This window comes from Molothrus ater, chromosome 5 (genome assembly GCF_012460135.2).
Source record: "Molothrus ater isolate BHLD 08-10-18 breed brown headed cowbird chromosome 5, BPBGC_Mater_1.1, whole genome shotgun sequence".
NCBI lineage: Eukaryota > Metazoa > Chordata > Aves > Passeriformes > Icteridae > Molothrus > Molothrus ater.
The window spans coordinates 39140941-39168091 of NC_050482.2; the positions used below are offsets into that span (position 1 = coordinate 39140941).

Here is a 27151-nt window from a genome sequence, read left to right on the forward strand (position 1 = left end):
ATGGAGATAATGGATTTTGCTATGATAAAATGCTCTACCTCATGATATTAAGAATGATAATATGCTCTACCTCATGATATTAAGAATACTTTCAATGGGAAATGCATGTTTTCATTCTACTCCCATGACTGAAAAGGAAAAGTCCTTTCTATTAGAATAATGCACAGAAACAGCAAAAAAAAAAAAAAAAGAGTACAGAGATAGAGGAAAATCCTGGCTTTGCTGAAGATGATATGAGTTTTGCCACTGACTTCAATACAGTCTGAGTATCATCTTTAAATTTTTTGTCTTTCAAAGAATATTGTACATATAAGGATTGAGCTAATGAATTAAGTTAATGTTATGATGAGACCTGCATATCATAACAGCTTGATAGAGGGCCCTTAAATCCCATTTCATCTTGCTTTTCTACCTAAATGCATGAATATTCTTTTAACAGATCTGGCTGTCATTGTCAATACAAAGGCAAAGCACTGCAGCCTGGAGAAATCCTTCCTACACCAACAGGCTCCTGGTAGGTTTGACTGAAAGAGTTTTATCTTTCTTGTATCACAGTTTGGACACATCTTGAAGTGGTTTGAGAATTTTTCTCATGTAGAATGAAAGTTTATTGTATCAAGATTTTTTTTTTTTTGCATACTTAGTAATAAGAGAGCCTAGTATAAATTGGATTATGTACCTGATTATTTTAACAAAATACCTGGAAAATTCTTTAAGCTATGGTGGATAAGGTTTTGTCTTATACTGCCTGCATCCTAAATCACCTGGACCTCCATTCTCACAGGGGTTGACATACTCAGCTTTTTTTTTCTTTCAGTGGAAGTTAGGAAATTACACAGTACATAAACTATGAATTTAGGCCCTCTTTACAGATCAGGAATTAGAAACTACCAAGACAATATGGGGCAGAACTCAAGCTTTTGGCTTTTAATCCTCTTTCTCTTCCTAATTTCTTTGTTTAAATAAGGTTGAATTGTATATTTTTTAACATGGTGAGTACAAAGCATTTTTCCTTGAATAAACATGGGTTTCCTTTTTTTTTCTAGTCAGTGTTTGAATGGAACAGTGAAATGTATTGAAGCCACTACAGAAAACATAGGTAATTTACACTTTTATTCCATATAAAAGTTGCACAAATAGAGAATTTGATATTGAATATTAATTTGGTTTTCTCCTCATATGTGTTTAAATGATGAGATGCTTTATATCACAAAATATTTAAAATAGGAGGTTAGGAGCACAAATAGTCATGGGGGGCTTTCCCTCTTTTTCTGTAGCAAATTCTGCTACTCAGTCACTTTGAAAATTAAAAAGAAATAAATAATTGCATGTGCCATCTAGGTCAATGTGTTCTCATGGGAATACCTATAATTAGGCTCACTGTCCATGTTTAGGAAGCTTTAAGATCTCGATTTCTAGAAAGCAAATTTTTAATGCTTTTCTAATGTATTTAGAAGTACCTTGAAAATTGTTGCACTTCTAAGGGTTTTTTCTGCCTAAGGTGTAATGATTCTGTCATTAAGAATGGACTATGTGTGAGATCCCGGACACATACATCCCGATGCTTAATATTATTGTTTTTTTTACATTAGTACCCATATTAATTTTGTATGTCTGTAATATAGATTATGTCATTGACTGTTATTCCAATTGCATTCTCATACGAACTATAACGTAACCTCCCTTTGTATCCCAATAAATAGATTTTGAACAAAAACAAACAGAAAACCTTCAGTGTAAAAGAGCAGTTGATCTTATTTAACCTTCATTTTGCATTTGAAGTGCACATATGCCCTGAAGGAAAAATCTACTATGACTGCAGATCTCCTGTGCCTGGGTTACCAGCAGCGGGTGTGAACTGTGGGATCTCTTGTGCGAACCTTGCCATGAACTTCTCTTGTGTCCCCTCACCACCCTGTGCAAGTGGCTGCATTTGCCCCCCTGGGTAAGCTTTAATGGACCAACCTGAAGCACAAGCCAAACGCATATTTTCCACAATTCAACTCTGCACATTTTTTTTTCTTGTTAAATTCCAGTGGTATCACACTTCTAATTTTGAAACTATTGTTCTGTAAATTGTCACAGACACACAGTAACAGCTAAAAGGCCATCAGATATCCAGCTTGCTACTATTCCAATTGGCTGGTATTTGGGACAGGAGATGACTTCCACCATTTGCACAGTTGGTTTATTTGAATGTAAAAGCAAACATGACAAAATATTTTGATGGAAACCATTTGTGCTCCTGCTTATTGCTGCCTAAGTCTTTGTCTCACCTAAATTTCTACTCAGGCTTACATTGCTGATGCCCAGTCAAGGGCAGGGAGGACAGACGTATGGACTGGTTTCTGCCCAATTTCCCTTCACTCCCTTTGTCCTTTTCTTGTTTTCTCAGCTTGTGTGTTTGGATTTGGTGCCCAGAAAGAGTCAGCTGAGCTTGGCCAGGGTCAAATCCAAGTAAAAAATCTAAAAACTTCTATTTGTGTCAGGATCAATCACCACTTGTTCCATTCATTTCCATTTCCTCCTCCTGTGTTCATTTTCAGATTGAGGAGTCAAATATACTGTGCAAATTGCTGTAATTGCTTCTCATCTCAGGTGGAGTGCTCCCTTTTTTCTCTCTCAACTTTCCATTTTGTTTCACTGTGTGTGTAGCCAGGTGGTCTCCTGACAGTGTATCAGTTGTGCACAGATCAGAGTATAAACGAGACTGTCATGATTCCCCTTCCAGCACCTTGTGATGTTCACAGATGGCTAAGCACTGGTGAAGGTAGAGATATCAGGCAGAGCTATTTAAGATTTCACTAGCTCTTATGTGGTGTTCTGTAGTCCTCTAAAACCTCTGCCTCAACTGAGAACTTAGCTTCCAGGACCATTAGTGTTTTTATTTTAGCACAAAAAGTGCATGAATCTGTAAAAGTAGTAAACTGATAACAAACTGAAACATCACTGTGATATTTACATGAAATTAAACTAACAGTATTGACTTGAAAGTTCATTCGAAAATTTGAAGAAATTTTCTAAAATAGAAGTTTAAAAAACAGCTATAGCCTTGTTTTCACAGTCATACCGTTTCAAACTGAGTATTACTTGATTATTTTCTGGGATATAACAGGAGTACAGACAAGCAAAATCCTAATTTTCTATCAAATAATAGAGTAAAACACATGAATTATTTTTATTACATAAGAGAATAAGCAGTCTTTTTGCTATGAGGTTGAAAAGTAAGTGTATAACACAGTGCATTTAGTAATGTCCTCATTGTTAAATTGCACTTAATTATGACTTTCAGCCTCATGGTTCCAAAAAGTGAGTATGGCTTTTAACTTGGAAGGGGACAGCTGTGTTATCTTAAAAATTAGTTTCAAAAGGTCTCTTTTTTATGCAGGAAAATGTTGAACATATATCTATCTCCTGCTATTAAATCTAAGTGGACAAGTCATTAAAAACTTGCTGTGAGACATTGTACTGTAGTGTAGTTTCTTTAATTTTCTTAAGTTGAGTTTCTTCTCCTTGGTTCTCCTTTCCCACCTTATTTCTACTACTACCCACTGTTTGACTGAATGACCTAAGCTTTTGGGGTGGAATCCTGAATTCCCCTGGAGACTGGCACCTTATTCTAGCACTCTAGGTATTTATGGTGCTTGTAAAGTGAAGTGCTTGTGTGTGGTATTGAAACCCTTCCCTTTGGGAAACCATGGTATGATGGGCTCTAGTATGCAAAAGAATGGTCTCCCTAAAGTAAAAATGGTTTACATTTTCTATTGTTAAAGCTCTTGCACAACAGTTTGTTGTTATTTTAGTCAGTAGTTGAAGAGGTGACCAAGAATTAGAAACACTGGAAGTCTCTGATATACTTTAGAAGCTGAATAATATAACAGCCCAAATTTTCATGAGGAAATGAGGTGAGGATGACAGTAAATTCAAAGATACCAAAGATAGACTGAAAGTCAACCTCGCACTGAGTTGGAGATATGGGGCTAAACTGAGTTGCAGATGCAAAGAGTAGTGTGGAAAGGGACTTCATGGGGCTACATTAATCTCCTGCCTTTGGGCAGCACCAGCAATACTGATGTTATTCTTGGGAGATATTTAGCTTCTATTGACAGAGACTAAGTACCTTCCCAAGCCATCTGTTCTGGTATTTTCCTATCCTTGAGAAATTTTCTGAACACTTGACTCTTTTACTTAGAGCTGATTACTGTTTAATGAACTAGTAATGGTATGAAGAAAACAAAACTGTGTATTCCTTTCAGCTTCCAGTGAAACAATCTCTAGGTTGTACTTTGAGCCATGTGTTGCATGACATCTCCAGGTATTGCTCTCCTAAAGAACAGCACTAGGAATGTCAGTAACGTTTTTGTTATGAAAGTTAAAATTGCTAAATAGGTGAATTGAGATAGCAAATGTGTCATAACCATATATCTGGGTCGCTTATTGATCTAATTAGATTTGACACTTTTTGCATTAAATGCCTGTTTTGCCTCAACCTAGTTAGTTGTTTCAGCTTCCTTTGTGTAGGTAGGCAGCCTGCACCACTGCTCTTCATAAACTGTGTGGCAGGTGCCATTGGCCAGCTCCCTGTTGTGCACTCAGAACAGGACAGGTGCTGTCTGTGCAGAGGAGCAGGCACTCCAGTCCAGTTGCTTTCCCGGCACAGCAGGACAAGAGAGCAGCAGAGAGGGAAGGGCAGTCTGGCTGCAGCCTCAGCAGCTCACATGATACCCAGATGCTCTGGAGTTTTCAGAGAGGAATACCTGTACTACTGACACTCCTGCATGGGAGCTGCAGCCCACACCAACATACCCCTTTCTAGATAGAGAGAGAGCTGCAGCTGTGGGCTTGGCCAGGTCCCCAGCTGTGCACAGTGGAAATCATTTGATTTGGACAGCTTTTGCTGATGAAACAATTTTCCTTAGCTGGGTGGAAGTCTTGTTGCTCTTGGTGGAGTTTCAACGATACACTACACATTCAGTTACATTGATCTTTTGGATTTGCTCTTTCATCTTAATAATTTTTTTTATTTTGAAGGATGGCTGAGCACAGAGGGAAATGTTATATTCCTGACAGTTGTCCATGCACCTGGAAAGACAGAGAATTTCTGTCAGGAGAAGTGATAGCTACTCCTTGTTATACCTGGTGAGTTCATTCTGCATACTTTCAAATCAAATGGATCTAGACCCAAAGTGAAACTGATACAGAAAATGCGTTGCATACTCTGAAAATCAAAAATATATGTTCTTGTTTATAGATAGTTAGAGGATATATCTTTTATTAGGCTTACTGATAGGCTTGGATAAGTAGGAAGGCTTTGGCTGAATGTCTTTTCAGATCTGAAAAGGAAGCTGAAGATATCCAAATTAAAAAACAGTCAAGAACAAATGCTTAATTCCACACGTATTTGTTAGTCTCTGAAATGAAGACCTGGCATTTTGCAGAACAGAATATAATGAAAGACAACCAAGAAGAAAAAGAGACATATGCTTATTTTCTAGCCAAAATATCTATAATCAGTTAAGTGTATATTTAATAATGGGGAAAAAATTGGCATGGCAACTTTTAATCAGTTTAATACCACACTGGCAAATCAACTGAGGATTTACACTTACATAAGCAAAAATAGAGGATGCCAGTAGTACTTTCATATAAATTTGTGTAAGCCACTGAATGTAGCTGACAGGAAAAGTAATCTTGCAAAATATCAGCATTAATTTCTCAAACTCATTCCATATTTGTCTGATATCCTGAAATCTTACAGGTAGCAACTGGAGGTATTTTCCTTTGAAATTTTGCAGATCTTATCAAAATTTAGAAAAAATAGACTACTGATGTCTTATGGATGAGCATGTTGTGGCATTGTGCCTTATCTACACTGGAGGCAGTGATGGAAATATTTGCATAAACCCTGCAAACTTTGAGATTTTGCATTTATTTTTAATGCATTTTTATTGTACAGATGGGCTAATGGCAAAATGTTCAGTACTTGCCATGGCATCACCAGTATCTTCTGAAGCAATTCACAGTATAGCTCTCTGTTTCAAGGTCTGAGAATTTTATTCCATTCCTGAATTTCTGTATGATTTGAAATAAAGAACACAAGAAAGTATTTTCTTTAAAATATCCAGCAGAAGACTGCCATTATGAGGAGATACTGACTGTTGGTTTTCCTTGCAGTGTTTGTCGGAGAGGCGTCTTCAACTGCACCAGTTACCCCTGCCCTGCTGTGTGCACCATTTATGGAGACCGGCACTATTACACCTTCGATGGGCTGGAGTATGATTATGTCAGTGACTGCCAAACTTACCTGCTAAAGGTAGGAGGATTGGTCATATGTTTTCTTGTGTCCTCGAGAAAACAAGTATTTTGAACATCAGGAGTTGATCTATAGAAACAAACATTAAGAAAACAATTGTAGAACAGATGTGAAAGAAGAACCTGTACATGACATTTTGTGCTCATCTGTTTGAAAATGGTATGTGGGTGTGTTCTTGCATATCTCTATGGTTTAGAGAAAAAGAAAAAAACAATGTTTTCTATTCTACCTTAACCACGCTTTTGTCACAATGACCAAAGAATAACACTATAGAAACTGTAAAAACTAGATATAATCCATAGATTTATTTAATAATTATCTATAAGCCCTGCTTGGCCTAGGGTTAGTGATGAGCTCAGGTTGCTTGGAATTCTTCTTGAACATGATCTGTATCAGATCTGGATTCTATGTGTATAATAATATCAAACACAATGATTTCATAACTCAACAGTGAAATCAGTCATTGAGATTGTCTGGCAGCTATATGCTTATGTTCCTCATAGCACACATTTAGAGTACATTGCTAGCTTTTTATTTAAAAATACCATTACTGACATTTAAAAATATAGTCTATTATTAAAACCACTATTGTTTATTATATTGTTGCTATTTTAAGATTGTCTGTGTTCTCAGTTACAGTAATATGTTTAGAAGAATACTCATTTTCCTGATTGTCTAAGCTTAAGAATAAAGCATAATTTCTCAACAAAGACTACTGCTAATAGTTTATTTCAAGTATGTTTTAGTAGAGTATTCACAGCTGTGAAATTAAATATATTGGTTCCAGATTTTTTGTGTTTGCTTAAAAAGAAAAAGGAGAGATTTGAAAAAGAATAATATCTCACAGCAAATTCCTGTCATGTATCATATATGATCAAAGAGCTCTTACTCTTAGAGATATATGAACCTTTGTAAAAGCCTTCCTCCTTTAAGATGCAAAAAATAGGGGTTACCTTACCTGTAAAATCATCTTGCCTGTATGATGAGGTGGAAAGGTAGGTTATAATTTCTTAATTCTTGTGCCATTCATTCAAAGAGGTTTGTAAGACAAATATGTGCTCCTTTTTCAAATTTTAGTATGAATCTGGAATGTTTGGCTTTTACAATCAAATATCACCTGTCATTCTACTGTGTAAGAAAGAACCTATCTGGAAACAAACCATGGGGAGCATTTGGTATCCAAGAATAAAGTTGGCAGCCAGATCATTAAGGCATGTGGCACACTGCCAGTGGGCCATTCTTCAGGTGAACATGACACAAATGATGAAAATGCTGCCTACACAGATCTGCTTTTCAGACTTCTCAGACTTTTTCAGCTTTTCAAGCTTAATTTTTTTCCCAAACTCAGCTAATGTGAGAAAATAGTCTAATTTGTCCACAATTTTTCTTTCTTTAGTATATGTAAAGCTTTCATGACTTATATTGAAGGATTCTTTAGTACATATTAGGCACTGCATAATTGTGCCTGGAACAGGAGATGTATCTGTGGGCTGATTTTTGACTGGGAAATGTTTAGAGAATTTTTAAGGGGAAAAAAAAAAAGAAAAAGAAATAAAGGATGGGATTTTATGGCAGATGCTCCAGAGTTTTGAGGGAACTAAAACACACAACTGATGAACTATGTGATATCCAACCTTGCAATCAGAGGAATGGAAGATGGCAGGATAACCAAATATTTTAAAAGAAATTAATGGCTGAATTTGACAGGAACAGAGCGATATGTCTGATCTATATATGAAGGAACTTAATAGAAATTTTAATAAAGAGAAATTGCAATGGGGGAAGTGTTGAACTACCCCTTTTTTGTTTGTTTGTTTTAATAGAAGAAATTCATGCATGATGAGACTTCTGAATTATTCTGTCAAAGTAATATATGGATAAGGATAATCAAGTTAATATGTGTGTGTTTTAGCTCAAAGACTTTTTGGACAAAGATTTCAAGAAATAGTTTTTGGAGCTACTCTCAGATAAGATGAGAACGAATATTCTTTGAGACACAAATTCACAAAATCAGAGAATGGGTCAGGTTGCAAGGGCCTGCAATGGGTCATCTGGTCCCACCTCTCTGCTCAGGCAGGGTCATCCTAGACCACATGGAACAGGATTGTGTCCAGACAGTTCTTCATTATCTCCACACCCTCCCTGGGCAATCTGTTCCAGTGCTCAGTCACCTGCACAGTAAAGAAGTTCTTCCTTATATTAAGCAGAACTTGCTGTGCATCTCTCTCTGCCCATTACCTCTTGTCCTGCTCCTTAGCTGAGAAGAGCCTGGTTCCATCCTCTTGGGCACCTTCCCTTAGACTTTTGTAAGCTTTGATGACATCCCTTCTCAGTCATCTCTTCTGGAAGCTGAACAGGCCCAGCTTCCTCATCCTTTCCTTGTAAGAGATATGCTCCAGTCCCTTCATCATCTTTCTTTCCCTCTGCTGAACTAATTACAAGTCAGAGGTTAAAACACAAGAATCAAGAATAATTGGCCTTTTAAAATTTTTTTTTAATTTTTAATGGGAGAAATCCTGGTGAAATCCCATAGGGATCCATGCTGAGACCTGCACTCAGCAGCAGAAACAATTTTGAAAAGGTGATGTGAGGATTGAGGTAGAGTATTCTTATAATAAAAATTCAGTATGAAAAGCTGAAACAAAAGCTTCAGGAGATCTTAAGGCAGAAAACACTGCATAATAAAATAAAAGAGGAAATTCAACAACAAGCGAATGCAAACCAATGAACAGAAAAAACCCCTGTAATTACATTACCGTGAAGTGAGGCCCTAAATTAGCTACTATTATGTAGGAATGGAATTTTATGTGAGGAAAAGAAATGAAACACATGTAATGGACATCTTCATATGATGAAGTCTGAAGCCTGAGTGATAATCACATTTGCTTTTATTTGTATATACACAGTTACACTACACTTGTACCACATCCTGATGTGGTTTAGATATATGCAGGCATGATAGCATGATGAGGCTGCCCTTGTTTGAAGTACTCTTTTTTGTTCCTAGAGCAAGGGTTTCCATGTCTCTTTGTATAATCCTCTTCCCATATATTGTGACATTTTAAATAGTAGCATCCAAGTAAGATGAGTCTATCTTGAACTACTATGTATTGAGAAGGTATGTAAGAGAGCCTTGTCTCTTTTAGCCTGTTATCCAAATAGAGAAGCCAGATGAAAGGTGGAAAAGTATATATACAACTGCAAAATTTAAATTCCTTGCCTGACATCTTGGGAGGCACAGCTATGCAAGGCATTAGCACCTAACTGTGCTACCTGTTCTACAAACCATTTTTTTTTTTTTTAACACAATTACAGAATCACAGAATAATTTGGGTTGGAAGGGGAGTTTAAAGGTCTTCTAGTCCAAACCCTCTGCCGTCAGGGTGTGTGCTGTGCACTTCATTTCCTGCCTGTAAGGTATTGCAGATCATAGATATCACAGCTGCTAATACACATCCCATTGATTTAATGCTAGTTTGCAGAGCTGTTGGGAGGCTGATTTTTATGGATAACATGAAATTCTCACCAGACTCCTGAAACTGAAGCAGCTAAAGTAGCTGTAGTGTTGTATATAACAAATTGTAATAAGTTTGTCCTTTTCCTTTTATCTTTATCCTTTAATCTTTTTCCTGTAAGCAGTGTTTCTACTAACAGAAGTAACACCTAAAGGTGTTGTAGTGGGGCAATAAGGAAAGTTATAGCTACAATCAGTTTGTTGGCATAGGAGGTCTTCCCAGATACAGAACTGAGTGCAAGAATTATCAACTGAATCCATCATCCCCAGAGGCATGATAACGTGCAGTTCCCATCCATGTTACCAACCCTCAATGTTTGATTTGGCTGTTGGTCTTCCTAAATCTGATCTGTTTGAACAACTCTTTAATTTGTCATCATATTCCACTGTACCAAACAAAGAACTCATCCTTACCTTTATTATGTTTTTAATAAGGACCCCTTGTGCTCCTGTGGGAGAAAAATCAAGTATAAACTTTCAGCCAATTATGAAACTTGCTTGTTTTCAACATCATTGTCTCCTGTCAGGCCTTTTTGTTTAAGGTGACTGCAAGTGTATGAAAAAACCCTTTATAATGAGTTCAACAGATTTGTCCATTGGGCAGAAAATGACAGAAAATATTTAGATCAGCAATTAAGAATATTAGGGCAGTTAGGTCTCATGAAAAGATAAATTCACTTTTATAAAGGAGTTAAGAGTTACATTATACACTGAGATGTAAAGTCCCTGTATAGATGAATGACATTCACAGAGAAGACATCAATATTTTTTAAAATGTTTTAAAATCTCGGTTATTTCGAAGGTTAAAAAAAAATCTTAGAAGACAAACTCGTTTATCAGTGTTGGTCATGTAAACACTTCATTTTGCTAATCTAAATATGAATGATAAAATTAAAGTCAAACAGTTTTTTACTTGAAAATATTTAAATATCTTTTTTCTTCCATTTTCTTGCTTATTGTCTTATTTTACTGTCTTTCATGATGCTACATTATTTCCTCCAAAAAATGGGGTTATTTTTCTGGCAAACTTTTTGCTAGTTGCTGTCTGTTTCTTCCATTTACCTGTTTCATAGACTTCTGCTCTTATGATAAAATTAGTGTCTTTCTATTACAAATGTTGGCCTTTTTTATTTCTGTGGTGGTTTTCAGTCCTGCAGCTCAGCATTTTTATTAAGGCTTGGAGGTTCAGTGCGCTTGGAGCCCCTCAGACATGTTCTCTTCTGTGAAACGGAAGAAAATTTTTTCTCAGAAAAAATATTCCCCCAAAAATTATTAGCATTTCTCAGAAAAAAATATTTTCTCTGCTCTGGGGCAGATTTCAAGCAGTAGTTCAAAGGGATAAGCTACCCATCAGAATATTCTCAAACGAGAGGGTGCTCTGTTGCAATGCTCATCTGTCTTTTAAAAAACACCCCAAAATCCCCACTGAAATATATGCACTAACCTTTGGTTTCCACTAACCTTACATTGTCAGGAAGATCCTTAAGCACAGAAAGGGATGGACTGTTTTGTTCCTATATCCTGAAAGATGAAGGTCAGTGTAACTAAGGCCTCATCCTCAAGTATTCCTATTTAATAGATGAGTCTTAAATTCAAAGTATGCAGTAAAAATATTTTCACTTTTCAGCTGCCACTGGGGCTTTGAGCATTTTAAAGTCACCTTCTTAAGCTTTTTTGATGCAACCATGAAAACTCTTTTGAAGCCGAAGTTGGAGGATTATGAAAACAACAATCATTTTTGAGCCATTTGATCAAATAATCAAACCACTATGCCAATTAGAAGTGCGGATGTAACTCTTCTGGGTCAGCAGACATTAAATAAGAGGTCATTTGTTAAGTTCATTCAACAACACATACATCAGCTCAGGAATCACCACTATCACTTCCCAAGTGATTCTCCCATGCTGAGCACACCCCAGAACTAGATACCTGGACTGCTCTGGGGAATACAGCCAGGGAACTCTTCTCTTGCATTCCCCTTCTTTTGTAACTTGAAGCAAGTTCAAAGCTCTTACTAAATTATACTTTTATTAGAGTGCTTAATACAGAGGTTGTTTGATGTACTGATAATCTTTTATCCATTATTTGCTGATATATTTATCTTGAATGGTAAATTTTTGAGATGATGACTGGGCATAAGCTGGAGCAATCACACAAAAAGCAACAATTTTTCAATTACTCATTTGACATCTGAGGAGTCAGAACTAGGATTTATCCTATGATCCCTAATTGAATATCTGTAATTTTTTGTGCAGCTCTTTTTCAACATCATTTATACGAGATAGCCAGACTCTAGATCCATGAAATCGGCACAGCTGTAGAATTAAGTATTTGGCATGGTGTCTCTCATAGCCTATTTGCAAAATAATACATTCTTCTTGCTTTCAGTCACCTTATAGAGAATTAAAGCTGCAGGTTCATGGTTAATCGACATTGCCAAGCTGACTATTCAGAGTTAAGTTGAATAGTTTCTTTTAATAGATTATGGAGATTTTAATGGGAAAGTAAATAATGTTGAATTTGAAATTACAAATGTTTAAAATTGGACATCAGACTCTAAAAGTAATTTTCATCTTTTCAGGAAATAAAACTGTACATGCTGTTTCAATCAGAGTGCCTTTAATTCTTTAATTAACATATCTAATCCTCAAGCCATATTCCCATTTGTAGTTTTATGAGTAAATGATGTACCAAAATATTTCGACCTAAAACACTTGTCAAATAATTTATAGCAGCACTAACTGTGTAGAAATAATGATGTGTTGTGTGAAAATTTGTGCCCAAGAAAGAAAGAGACTACATTTCAGTGAAAAAACTGTTTACTGTGAATACTTTGCCCTGCTCTTGTTGCAAAGAATACCAACAGTTTGCTTTTCATTAGTCCCATGATTTCAGAGGAAACCTTTCTGGATGCACTCTTTTTCTGGGTCTCTGGAAGTCCTGTAAGGGTCAATAGCAAGCTCCCTCTGGGAGACATCCATTTCTATCCTGTCTTCAGCTGTACCTGTTTTTCTATTTGTTCCATTCCTTCTGTGAGCAAAAGATCTGATTACAGTTGGCAATGGATTTATGCTCTGTTCCATTTTCTTCAGATCAATGATTTCAGACTCAATTACCTCTACATGCCTTTCTGCCTCCACCACCTGATTCTCCAGACCATTAAATTATGCAGTGAATGAATCACTTTTATTTTCCAACAAAGGAAAGATTTCTTTCAATTTGTGCAGATTAGCATGGAGGGCTTCCAGGAAAGGCTTGGGGAAAATTTTCTTACCATGAGAATGGCAATTTGGAGGTGGTGTGTGCATAGTGTGATTCAGAAGCTGGATTCCCTTACTAAGGACTTTGCTATTTAGTGACCTTTTGCCTCGAATTTCTGATTTTGGGTTAATCTTCATCATCCAAAAGCCCTTTGGCTATACTGACTCCAGAATATTTTATGCTTATGGTTGCCTGAAAAGGCAGTTCACAGAATGGCTGCCTGAGTTTGAGGGCCCCTGGTGGGTTCAGCTTTGTGAACCGTTGATGATGCAGCACAGTAAAATATGAGCAAAGCCAGGAATGATGTGCTGCTGTTTCAGAGCTGTGTGTGCAGCCGTAGCACCCAGCCCTTCTCTGTGTTTGGAGGGGTGGGATGCTTGGGTCAGTCACCTGCAGGTGCTGCTTAGTTTATGGCCTCTGACTCTGGGTGTTGGTGAAATATGAGAACTGTGAATTCAATTTATTCTGATTAAGATCAGGCTATGAGGTTTGGTTTTCTGAATATATAAAAACTAAACTTCAGTAGTGTAAATGAACACACTTAACTTTTTTTTAATACTGAAAAACATAAAATCTTTGTGCAAGTTTCAGCTTTCTAGCTTCTGCAATCATTTGCTGGAGCTCTTGTCCTTTATTTTCCTTTTGCACTTTATCAGTACAACCAACAACAAAATATTAACATTTATCATGCACTTATTAATAAAACAACACTAACAGGTCTCATGTAAATACATGTAAATACATGCTTAGATATTAGAACTAATACCATGAACTGTGCTGCTGATTCGTATTTCAGAATAGTTCAGATTACAGAATCTGTCACTTGGAAACAAATACTCAAATGTTTCAAAATCTTCAGTCTTCAGAAGCTCTCATTTTTAATTAGAAAGGGATTGGAGTAATATGACCTGTGCAAAAGCTAAATCTGGTACACAAGCAGGCAAAGTTAAGTAAATGAAACAAAAGGAAATCTGCTTTAAATGCTTTTTTCTCAAACCTTTTAATATAGTTCTCTTAAAATACAAAAAAAGAAAATCAAAACTTTTTCAGTGATCTTTCTGTAGTGTTTTCAAAATTAAGAAACATGGAGTTAGAACAAGGTTCTATTTTAAGTAGATAAAGTATTTACTGTAATGTATTTTCATTATTATTAGATTAAAAAAAAAAAGGATTTTATTGTTGACAAACCTTCAGAACACCCAACAGCTCTATATTGCAGTAAAATCTACTAGAAGAAAACTCAATGTATAAAGAAAATATTATATAATGATGTTTTTCCTGTTGCTTGTATATATACATACATACATATAGACATACTTGTCATAGATCTTTTTGGAGTTTTTGAGAGTTTGTTCTAGCTGAGATGTATCCTTTTCAGAAGTCACTTTTAAAGAAATAGGCAAGAGTTATCATGGATGGACTAGCAAACATCTGGAAATTGTTTGAGGATAAGTCAGTAGCTGGAATAATCTCACTCCTCTTGAATTTTCATGAGTGAATCTACTCAGTCATGTTTCTCTCCTTTTCTACTTAACTGTTCTTCAAAGCTAGAAATATCTCATATCTTACATGTGTACTCCAGGCTTCTTTGCCATATTTTGAGTGAAAATACTCTGCAGCCATGTAAAAGATGTAAAGGAAAAATTAATGTGCATTTGCATAAGCAATTTGGCTTTCAGGTTGTTGGTTCCTAAATGTTGTTTTTTTTTTTAATTTTTGTTTTTATTTTTAATAGTTGTATAAAACTACATAACATGGGTTGGAAAAAAAGTGCTATTACAATTCCTTTCCTCTCTGTTCTCTCTTGTGTAAGAGGATCATCCACTATCTTTCCCATAATATTTTTTCCCAACTTTCATGTGGATTTCTTCCCAAAGTGAGACAGTGTGTTTCAGTGCCATCTGTTGACTCCAAGCAACATTGCTCCATTGTTTTAATAGGTGTGGGGAAGAACATTTGCTGATACAAATTAGTACAGGATGCAAAACCACGGATCAAATAAAGTTACGTGGATTGTATATTTAATTCTGGCACGTTGCAAAGAAATTAGGTGCAACAGCAAAACAAAGGAAGCTTTTCAATAAGAGATGCTTCTTAGTGTAAATTAAAATGAGTTTTGCATAATTAATGCATTTTCACTGATTATCTGGAACTCAGGTCCACAGAAAATGACACAGGAAGCTAATAGAGCAAGAACAAGTTAGATGCCAAGGCATTTGTCTGCTCCCCAAAATAGCTTCTATATTTATGCCCAAATGCTCACTAAATCTGGGCTAAGATGTTTTACTTCTCCCAGATCAAGCTCCCTAGAAGTAATAGTTTCAAATGTTAAGTTCCTTCATAAGAAAGGAGCCAATAAACCATGACCAAGCTAATTCTGACTTTCCATAAAATCTCCTGAAATATTACATCTGAACACAGCTATGGAATCTCTCTGAAAATATGTAGGAAGGAGAAAGCAATTTCTACTTTTTAAACTACTTTATATTTTTTCCATATTTTTAGAGCTTTTTACAGTTCTTTTTTGTGGCTCCATATGAAAACACCTAAAATATCATTAAAGCAAAAGGAAGATAGGCCTAATCTAATCTATCTCTATCCACTCCCAGGATGTCCTTATATGCCTTTATGGCCACCCTAGTTTGCAGTTTTGCACTTTTGGCAGGAATAAGCCAAAAGTAATGGGTAAATCAGGTAAATGGGTATTGAGAAAAAAAAATGAGTCTTACATGGAACAGTTAGAGAGATTTTAATGAAATTTTCAAAGAAATGAATACAGCCAATTAAATTGTCTTTTCCCAGGCTGCATTTTGAAGATGTAAGCACACTACACAGAATTCTTATTGGTTAAAAGGGACAGAAAATTTCTAACAGGATATTGAAATAGAAAGTCACTAACAAAAATAAACTCTAGCATTCCCAAGCACTGCTAAAAAAAACCCCCAAAAACAACACCAAACCAGAAAAAGGAAAGCAGTGCTTTGCTTTTTTGACTAGGAAGAAATATGGAAAAAAAGTGCAGTGAAGTCTAGAAAAAGAATGTCCTGAGAAGTGGGACTGACAATGAGCTTTTGACTGACTGCCCAGAGCTGTGACTCTGTCTTTTCTGTTGCTTGGCAACTCCATGTTATCACAAAGAAACTGATATTAAGTTGGAACAGGCTGGATATGGTAATTTACGTGGGAAGATACTCTTGCAGTGGGAAAACCATTTTATTTCTAGTTTCTGTCAGCATAAGTAGGTTTCACATGATGAACTGGAGTACATCCCCTGCTGGGTGCATTTTACCTAAAAAGGTAAAGAGTGACTCTGCCTTGGAAAGAGGCTGTGCAGAAAAAACAAAACCAAAAAAATCCCCCACCTTGTTATTCATTAGACCTGCTCCTAGTGTCTACTCAGACATTTCTTCTAGTGCTAGTGACAAAAGCTTGTTTTCATATTTGTGTGGATTTAGTGCAGATTAGAGAGATGGAACTCATTATCATTTATACCATCACATTCCCTAAGAACTCTTGAGATTTGCTTAAGACCTCCCTGTCTTATATAAACATCAGAAGATGATCCTCACTTTAGCTGAATAGTCTTTTCTTTTGCACTGGTAATAGTTAGGTGCTAAGTTTCAACTGCACTTTATTTCTTCCTTATTGAAAGAAGACACTGCATGTGCAGCAGCTACAGAATAATTTGAAGACTGTGATAGAAACTGTCATTCAAATTTGAATTTGTCTAATATTGTATGGCTTGGAAAGGTGTCTATTGAGTTATATGGAGAGAACAGCAAGCAAATAATTTTGTAAATATATATAAAGCAAATAATTTTGTGAAAGTTTAGAGCCATAAGAGACATGTAATCCATAATGATATTTTTATGTATGGGTTTAGGTCTAAGATTTAATTAGAAAAAGAGAAAGCACAGAAGATTCAGGATTTAATACAAAGCCCTTTTTTGTGAAATGTCTGATTTACTCATAACTCTATTGAACTACTAGCACAGTCTCTCTGCATATCTGTCCTGCATAATTCCTAGTAATTTAATACCATCATGCAATCCTACAAGTAAGGCAGTACTTCACATGTCTTCAGGACTCCCTGTTCTGGCTTTGGTCAGCAAAACACTTCCTGGCTCCAGGCTTCTCTGTACTGCAGAGTTAACTTGAAATATAACTCAGTTTGTGCTCTTGGCTCAAATCCCAACCATATACAAAAACTTCTGACTTGAGTATGTTGATGCTGTTCAGCTGAAGGGATTGGTCTGGACTGTCAGAAGGCACAGGCAGCAGTTTCAGTTAGCATAGCTAATATAGCTACCCGCTGCTGCCTCAAGGACTTGTCTTCATTGCCAAAAAAGGTGTATTTTTACTGTGGGGTAATTAGCCTGATTTGACTATCCTAATTTAAAATCAAGCTCCTAATTTCTTTTCTTACAGGGAAGATATTAGTTCCCTATTAACTCAGAGTGTCCCTTTTTGCTGAGACTAAGGTAACTGAAGAGGAGTGACCTGTGCAATGAAAAGAGCCCACAATGTCCTAGGCATCAAATAGACTGCAAGCAAAGTCCTTCTTTGCACTGAGCCGTGGTGGGGAGTAACTCCTTTTCTCACTTTTCAGTTGCCCAGCACAGAATGTATGAGCTTGCATCCTATCTATCAAACTAATGAGATTGTCTCCTTTTTAATTTACCACATCGCATCCAATAAATCAAAAAATGCTCTGGGCTGTTATCTGACTTGGAGGGGAATAATTGGTACTCACTCCAGCAGCAGGCCTGGTTTAATTAAAACATAGTGTATTTCCCAATAAGGTAGTGACCAATTTTATTTTGAGTGCAAACTAACACAACTTTACAACAGAATGGAACAGATGAACTTTACTTTACCTTGAAGATTTTGATACTTTTAAACTGAGTTCCCTTGCTAAATCACGGAGATCTGATTTCCTACACCCCCTTACCACTAAGCAGTTAGTGAATAACTTTACCCACTGTAGCTGTTGCCTTCCAAGCTAACTGCTGGCAAGTACCATCTGTTTCCTAAGCCCTGGCATTAGGGTAACATAGAGCTTGCAGGCAGTCTCCCACAACTCATGCTCATCACATTCACAAGCACTCGCTTGCTGTAGAATGTTTTCTATGCCAGGTAGCAGCATCCTCTGGCTTGTGGGCCATGCTAGATCAAGGGTAGCAAAACAGTAGTACCTCCTCTGTGTGGCAAAAAAATACCTCTATGCTTTCCATCATCTGGGGTTTTGGGTTTGGTTTTGAATTTAGATTGAAAGAGTTTTTTAAAGAGTTTGGTCACTATGACTTTTATTAAGAAAAAATACACAAACTTCTTCCTACAGCCGCATGCAGTATTTCTCACTGATGAGGAAAAATTACTGATTTTTTTTTTTTAATTCTTGAATTCTGATGAGCACAGAATAAATAAGGGTACAAATGTGAGACAGGCAAGAAATAGTTAGGAGTAAGTAACCAGCAACTCCTGGGGGTACACTGGGCAAAGCAGTGGTACATTGACCACAGGAGGGAGCAAAGCTCTGGGGGAGATGCTGTGGGCAGACACCAAGGTGTGGGGCGCCTTCTGTTGTGGCCAAGTAGAGCTCTTCAAGAGCATTACTGGGAGCCAAGAGTTATTCCCAGGACTGGGGAGATGCTGAGAGCCACCATTCCATCTTGTACACCATGCCCATTAGCACCTCCAGTTAATTTCATCTAATCACAGTCTCAGAGAGTATGTTCAAAAGAGGGTGGGAGCCAGAAGAGTTTTAACAAGAGAATCTTTTTGTTCCCAGCACTACCCAAGTGTCCCATATAAGACTGGATTAGTCAGTGGGTGCTACTTGCCACTTCCAAGATTTTTATTTCATGTCTTTCTCAGGTGTCTGATGACTGTAGGACTGAATTTACTCAAAAATTGAACTAGATTCAGAAACAATGTCTCAATATTAACAGTGGCTCATATTAATGTTATGAAGTTAACTTTCTCAAGTAATTTCTATAGTTATTGTTGATTTGAAAGGATTGGTACAGAAAAGAATAGGGAAGTAAATTAAAATAGGAAATAGGAATAGCTCAACTTCATTTTTTTGGTGGTAGTGTTAGCAACTGAAAAGACAGTTCATCTCCTTTGTTCAGGTAAAATCTTAGCATGTGGAATTACAAGGTGCATGCGTGTTTCCCTCAGGATACAGAAGAACCACAGAAGCTGTAGGTGAATAAACTGATGTGTTGAGGCAAGGTGCAAAGGTGATTTTTTTGTGCCTAGTATGCAAAAGTAATGAATGGTCTGTAGAGCCAAAAGGTGTGGGATTGGGGAGGCAGTACATTTGAATTTGAAGTGCTAAAACACCAGTAAATCAGGACAACAAAGTATTCAAATCTTCTAAAAGTTAAAATAACCCCACCCTACAAACAAAAATATTGGCAGAAACATTTACCCCCTCCAATAACATTAAGTATGACTCATGGTTTTGTGAATTTTGATGTGTGGTGGCACAGAAACTGTCCTCTCTGTTACTGACAGATGGAAGGTTTATTGGTTTTAAAAACATGAAAACAGCTTGATCTCATGTACCTTGGTTTAAAAATAAAGCTCTTTTTATAGCATGTCTCAATTTCTACCACCACACTGTGCCGTAAATATTAGCTACCAAGTAAAAGCATATTTTAAAAGCCTAAACCAGACTCTTAGTTTAGGGGTAGCCTGATCCTCTGAGTTTGTGAAGTCTTCAGCAAGAGGAGTCACAGCTGAATATAATAGCTCCTTGTGCTTAACTCCAAAGTTTGTGGGTTCAGTTTTGAATTTAAAAAGCCATTTCCTGATTTGGTAACTTGCTTAAATTTAATTTCATATGTGTGTAAATTCTTAAGTATATATATATATATTTTTTAATGATGATAAGCATAGAATAAATCTGCAGGAGTGAAATGCAATTGAATATATCAGTAAAATTATTTCTTCTTAATGTTGCAGAGCACAGATAACTCAAATATATCTATAATTGCTCAGAACAAAAAGTGCTTTGACAATGATATTGTTTGCTCAAAGAATGTTTTCATCACTGTTGGAGACACTGAGATTTATTTTAGTGAACCTTCTGAGAAGCAGGTTAGTTATTTTCTTTCCTTTTTTGGTTGCCCTTTAAGATAAGCACTGCAAATTTACAGCTCTAAAGGAGCATGTTTTTGGAAAGCATCTCTCAGTCTAAGTTAATGTAGTACAAGTGTTTAGGCCTGGATAAAGCAGCAGGTCCCAGGACACACTTTTTTTTTCCCATTGTTTTTTTTCAAGTTCTATTTGTCATGCAAAGAAGATTGCCCAAAAGTCTCAAGAGTTGAAACATACTGGGATTTATGAGTTTCTTTCCAGTTGGTTTAGAAAGAGAAACCAAAGTATGAAGCAAATTTGAATGACTGAAAAGACAAAATGTCAAAGTATTAAACAACAGTTCTACTAATACTATTGATTCAGCTATATGCTAAAATATTCTTCAATATATACTCTGCTGTTATCTGGTAGCATTACTTTAGTAGATCTTAATTAATATTCATTTGTGTCAGAAGACCCTAGGGGCACAAGAAAACAAATCTAACTATCAGCTCTGGAAGGCTGGATATTATACTGTGATACACTTTCCAGAACAGGACATTACAATTCTGTGGGATAAGAAGACAATGATGCATGTAAAAGTTGGACCTCGATGGAAGGTGAGCCAAAATATAAACCTGAGATTTTGTGTAGATTCTCTATATTCCTAATGTCATCTTTTATTGAATAACTGTGACAGTCTTTTCTTCAAGACTAGCTTTCCCAGTGATATAGCTTGTTCAGCTGCTAGTATTTCCCAGGTAAGAAGAGATGGAGAAAGCAACTTCTGAAGAGAAGGAGTGGTTTCTACACCTACGCTCACTCTGTTTGATTCACTGTAGCTTTGGAGATATGTAGTGATTCAGCTCTGACTCAAAGATAACTTTGGGTTCTGGAAGTGAGGGGTAGTTTTTGAGTTACCCAGTTTACTGCATGTTTTCATTGGCTAGAGCCAATGTAAAAAATGCTTCTGTGGCCAGTGACATGGAGGATGGCCAGTTTGTAGCACAGATTTCATTAGACTGATGTTGGAACAGCAACCTGGGATGTAGTAGAGGCTTCTGAGATGAACAGATGGAGTCACATGTTGGCTTTAATCAAAAAAGAAAAAATACAGAAAAGATTTAGAAAAAACCTTACATTTAAACCTAATGGATATATCGTGATAGGATTCAGTCACAATGTGAGGAGAGATTCAAGGCTCCTTTTTTTCCCAGTTGCTTTTCTCTTTTCTATTGCTATATCATCTAACTTTGTGTCTCTGCAACTCAGTCATTGGGTGCAGGCAGAGTAACCCTATCAGTGCAATTCAGAATTTCATTACTCTTTGTTTCAAACATGAACACATGTATGAAGATGGAGCTTATTCAGCAAAAGAAAAAAAAAGCATGCTGGGCTAGAATACAGTATCAGATTTTTTGAAGTGTAAGTCAAAGCTATAATGACCATCTAATGTGGTTTTAGAGCAAAATTATTATAGGCTTCTGTCCAAATAGCCATTAAATACTTAATTCACCAACAAGTTGATTTATTAGCCATCAATATACATAGAGAAAAAAAAAAAGGTCTACAGTTTTTGAGTAAGCTAGCTGGGAGCTGAGTTCTACAGGTTGCATTTAGGAACACAAATACTTCCAGTTCTTTCTGTTTCCAATGACTGTTTCTTCCAGAGGCTTCTGTTCGGTAAGATCTCTGCAGCAGACCTTAAGAAAAAAACTCATTAGTGTGATCCACAACACCCTAAAAGTCCAGCTCTACTTTTTATTGTTGTGCAGGAATGTCTATTTTCCTATATGTTTATATATGTATGTATGTATACATAGTTTTTCCATCAGCAGCATATGCCCAAGAAAAGAAAGTTGCAGCTGTCTCTTTTATAATTGCTATTACAAATGTTCTAGCTATTGTGAACTAAAATTAGAGACGGCAAGTTTTAATGACAACAACTAGTCAGGCTTCACAATCATGATGTAATTCACTTAAACTTTTGACTTTTGGACTGGAATCACTACTGAGCTTTCAGAAAAAAATATTACTAGATTCCAGTCTGTTTTCACAGGCAGGCAACTGGAGAAGTTCTGGAAAAAAGGAAGGAAAACACTGATTTCTGTTAAAAGGTATTTGCAATATGGAACTACAGGCATAGCAGGGTGTCAGATATTTTCAAAGGATAAGTCAGATTTACATTCACCCTTTTTATGTAAAAATTTATATATTCCATGTGTGTAATTTGTGCCAATTATTGACTGTAAGTTTATGAAAAAAATTCTTTTCTCTTTCAGGGAAAACTGGCAGGCTTGTGTGGAAATTTTGACAAATATACTTCAAATGATCTGACTACATCAAACAACATGGAGGTGAGAAATGCACAGGTGTTTGGAGACAGCTGGGTATTAGGACAGGTAAGTCCCATGTCCAACAGGAATGTAGAGAAAAAAAAAATTTAATTTGTAAAAGAGCACATTATAAACACATGATGTAAAGATATTTTCTAAAATTATGGTCACTGTATAAGAGGATATTTTAATTTTTGTGTATGAGTAGATATGAAATGTGTTAATAATATCGTATGTCATAGCAAACAGATGCAGAATTTAAATGATACTAAACAATCTCTTTAGGGAAGGATATGTTTTCCCCTGTGAAAGACAATTATAGCTGTCTGCATTTCAGTGTTCTACAAAGTGGGGTACACTGCTTCTTGTATTTTTGGTTCATCCTAATTTTAAAAACAATTGTAATTTCTCTGGGTTGGAAGGCATCAGGATACTGAAAGTAGACAGAATCTGAATGCTGGAAAAAAAGAGGCCTGGAAGAGTTTCTTTCTAAATACTGACAATAAAATGAAGATTTATTTTAGCGGCACTTTGTAAACAGAGTAAATTGACAAAGCAGAGGTGGTGAAGGGATGGGCAGAAAAGGCTCAGAACAGCAACAGGCACAACCCAGTATAGAAACTTGGTTTCTGAGGAGAAGGTAGGAGGATGCTGTAGAGAATGAATGGTTTATAACACCATTTGTGTTATAAATGGTTTATAACACACATTTATCGTCCAACTCTGGTTTATAACACAGGAGAATAGGTATTTCATTAATTTGTGCTGAGAAGATGTAAAGTTTTATAGCCTTGTGGACCTCCTGAAAAATCTTTATTTGTAACGCATTCCCTTTGTGTGACTGTCAGGCCCAGTTTTTAATCTGTTCTCTCCTTGACACAACAGGAAATTGACCAAATATCTCTCAGCTCATGGAAGAATGCTTTGGAATAAAGATTTTGACGCTTCTCTGCCTCAATATCTCCCTTTGGATATATTTTATTCTACATTAAATGTTTAAATTTCATAAGCAAGCAAGGCAAATGTGTAGAGTTATACTGCTCATCTAGAAGGTCCTACATAAACAAATGTGTGAATATTTGATATTAAGTTCATGAATTTTGCTTTTTCAATATATCAATTTAGCGGCTTCCTTAAAAAGGTGTATAGTGTTAGCATAGCATATTAACCTGTAGGATGTTAAGACTTGCACCTTACTTTTTGGTGGAGATACATATCTGTAAAATCTCATGTAATCTCCTGATCTCTATGTCTGCCAGAGCGATCAGGATCTAAGTTCAGCTTTGGTCTTGCTGGTTGGCTGTGCTCACACAACTTGGCACTTCATCTGCCCCTGCAGTAGGCCTTCAGGATTTTTTCAAAAAGGACCTTTGGCCTATTGTAAAGATGCATCCTGGTCACCATTTCTGAAAAATCAATATACTTTAAAGGGATATTTGATAGCTGGAGGCCTAGAATCCAGCTCTGCTACTGGGAAATGTGCTTGTATTAGCACTGTGAAGCTGGAGATGCTTCCAGGGCTCCTCCTTCCTGGGAGTGGCAGCACATATCCTCACAGCAGTGTCTGAGCACCTGCACAGGAGGGCAGCATATGTGGGTGACTGCACTGCAGCTGAGGCTGCTGTGGGACACCCCAGTGATTCCTGTGCATTCATTGTCACACCCTCCTGGTGCATTACACCCACCTTGCCTGCTGCACCAACACAGCATGGTTTCAGATGAACTCATGTTCTCCAAGCTGAGTGTCCCTTTCCTATATTTTTCTGTTCTTTTTTTTTTTTTTGAAGAGATCCTAGAAGTGATGCAGTTGTATCTCACCCATTTTTTTGAGTTATCATGATGATCTTTGATGCTATATTTTAATGAGTTGTTCCCTTCCTACCACTGCTTATTTATTTGAACTTACAGAGCTAAAACCATCTGTAGTATGACTCCATTTAAAGTCAGTGAAAACCACCCAGGATGGATTTGGACCACGTATTTGTTTGTGATGTTACAGTTGGTTGCTCTGGTAATGATTATAATGTGTCACAAAGAAAACATTTTGTCTTTATGCGCTGAGCAGACAGCAGGAACATTTTAGTGCTTTAGAAAAAAACAAAAAGATTCTTTTTGGAGCAAATGTTTTCAATTACAAAAACAAATCAAGGAAAGAAGATGAAGAAGATAGAATTGAATTTTTTTATTTTCTGATTATGAAAGTATTGAATTAAATGCTACTATGATGTACCTGAGTCTGTGATAAACACACCTACCTATAAAATATTTGTGGGTTTTGTGCTTGTTTTTAAGTGTAAGAGCCCAAATGAAACACTGAGACCATGTGAAGTACATCAGAGCAAGTTCCCTTATGCAAAAAAGGAATGCTCAATTTTATACAGTGATCTTTTTGCACCTTGTCGCAATGTGGTAAGTCTATTAAAGATCCAAGATTGCTCTCATTAAAATAATAAAATTCCAGTAATGAATTTCTTCTTGCCAGTACCCTCAGTCTGAATGTGAGGATACAGAGTAAAGCCCTGCAAGTATCTCTGTGTGGGTGGGCTATATTTGTGCAGAGCTCCTTGTTCCTTTCAAGACTGGAATCTAAACATAAAAGTGGTAACAGAGTTGTGAGTTAGTCTACTGAATAATCAAGGTTCTAGCCTCTTTAGGTTGATTTACACCTTTTATCTATAAAGGTAGCTAAGTTTTACAAATTGTAAATTTGTATAAATTGAGGGATTCTAAAGTAAGTGTATGTGTCATGTACCTACAGCTTACTTCAAATGGTTTTACTTTGTTGTTTCCTGCTTTATATAAAAGAAATATGAGAGAACAAAATTTCTGCTTTCGAGCTTTTTAATTGTTTGGCAGCTTATAATCTGGTTTTATCAAAACTCTGAGGTTTGGTATCCTTGTTTTCCCAATACCTGGCTAAGTACAAGTTAAAAGAGTTACAACAATGTCCTTCAGTTCAGTCTAGACAAGATGGGGACAGCTCTATTTTGTGTCGTAATCTTTTATTCCATCTTAATCCACCCATTATCAATGCAAGACATGCTTTATACATTTTTCCCTATTTCTAATTTTAGCCTCCCAATGGTATTTAGGTGCTTCTTTGCACCTGAACAAGCAAGAACCACTATGACATTTCATCCCAGTCTTTAATTTCTTCATGATTATTAATACTAAGTGAGATCATTAGCTGTCTCAGCTGAACCTCCTGACTTTCAGGACTGAAGCTGAATATCAACATGGTTAGGAATTTGCCTGTGAAGGAGGTTGCAGTAGCTTAACCCAAGAGATTTATTAATGTTGACTTAAGTTACTATGTAAAGAATTTTTTGAGCATGTGCCTGAGAACATAGTGATGAGCGTATTTTCAAAGTGGCAAATAATAAATAAAAATGGAACTTTTGAGAGTCTTTAAGAAACTGTATTATTATAACAACTTAGAAAGTTCTTTTCTCTTGAACGTTCATTTTCTATATCTTATCCATGTTGTGATTAGAATTAGCAAATATTATGTCAGAAATTTAGCATAATTATGTAAAAAAAAATCTATGCCAGGTGCAAAACATGTGATTTAATTAGTAGTCAAGTGCATCTATCTTGTATGGGAGAGTCTGTAAAACAAACATCTTTCATGTGTTTTTAGAACCCATTAATCAGCATGTGAAAGTACAGCTCCTGCAAATGTAATGTAGAGTGACCTCCTATCAAGGGCATGTGCAACTGACTGCTGGGTGGGGAACAGGGTGCCAAGAAAAAAGCCCAAGCAGAGACTGACACTGGGGGCACGGAAAAGAGCAGAAAACAAAGATGGGGGTTTCCAACGTGCTTGTTGTTGCTCCTGCTGTGTGGGTGGAAGATCCTGCAGTGCACGCAGGCAAGCTCCTGTCAGTGTGACAGGCGGCCTTACAGCTCAACTCAGGCTGCAACACCAGTTTGCAGGGAGACAAAATCTTGCATCTCTGCCTGGCAGCAACTGATGGATTGCAGTTGCCCAAATAAGCACTGAATTCAGCAGGGTCTGAGGAACCTGACCATGGAGAAAAAAGGGTCTTCCTCCTAATTCCTGAGACAGCAGGATCTTTGGCCCAAGGCTCCCAGTTTGTCACAAGAGCAGGAAATTGCTGGCCCATGGAGAAATGCTGTTCTGCAGGCATGAGAGACAGATTGAGATATTTGGAGCCAGTCTGCTGTTAGGTGATTTCTACAAAGCTACTACTGTCACTTTGAATGGAGCTAGTTCTCATGTGTGTCTCCCACATCCCCAGTGGTATCCCTGTTTTCAAAACAAGAAAAAGAATGAAAGCACAATAACACCTCTCTGCCCTTGATCCAGTCCCTGCCAGCTTCTAGCTACTGCCAGCTGAGAAGCTGTCTTCATGTTAGATAAGTAGTGCTTTGTTACTGTGGTGGTATTTCTGTAATCTGACGTGTGCCATTTGAGTGCTTGACAGCTGAGCTAGACCAGACACTAAACTGAAGAGAAGCATTGCTTTAAACAGTCCATGTGTTGAGTAAGAACACTGTTTTGGAAATGTTGCTGAACATTACAAAAAAGATGATTTAAATTCAAGAAATAGTGTATCATGTAAAATCATGAAATATTGTGATAGGATTTTAGAGAATGTGGATTTCTGATCTAATGAA

The 27151-nt window shown here is 36.7% G+C and overlaps 1 protein-coding gene across 1 annotated transcript in view; it reads left to right on the plus strand.

Moving 5' to 3' along the window:
* OTOGL (otogelin like) overlaps nt 1-27151 on the plus strand; it is an 89571-nt gene that overhangs the window by 28020 nt on the left and 34400 nt on the right. Inside the window, exons 21-29 of the mRNA XM_036401161.2 lie at nt 440-514; nt 1047-1099; nt 1783-1945; nt 5032-5139; nt 6175-6313; nt 20061-20195; nt 20648-20794; nt 22457-22576; nt 24803-24919. Of these exons, the coding sequence (XP_036257054.2) occupies nt 440-514; nt 1047-1099; nt 1783-1945; nt 5032-5139; nt 6175-6313; nt 20061-20195; nt 20648-20794; nt 22457-22576; nt 24803-24919 (1057 nt within the window). The remainder of the gene's footprint in view (nt 1-439; nt 515-1046; nt 1100-1782; nt 1946-5031; nt 5140-6174; nt 6314-20060; nt 20196-20647; nt 20795-22456; nt 22577-24802; nt 24920-27151) is intronic.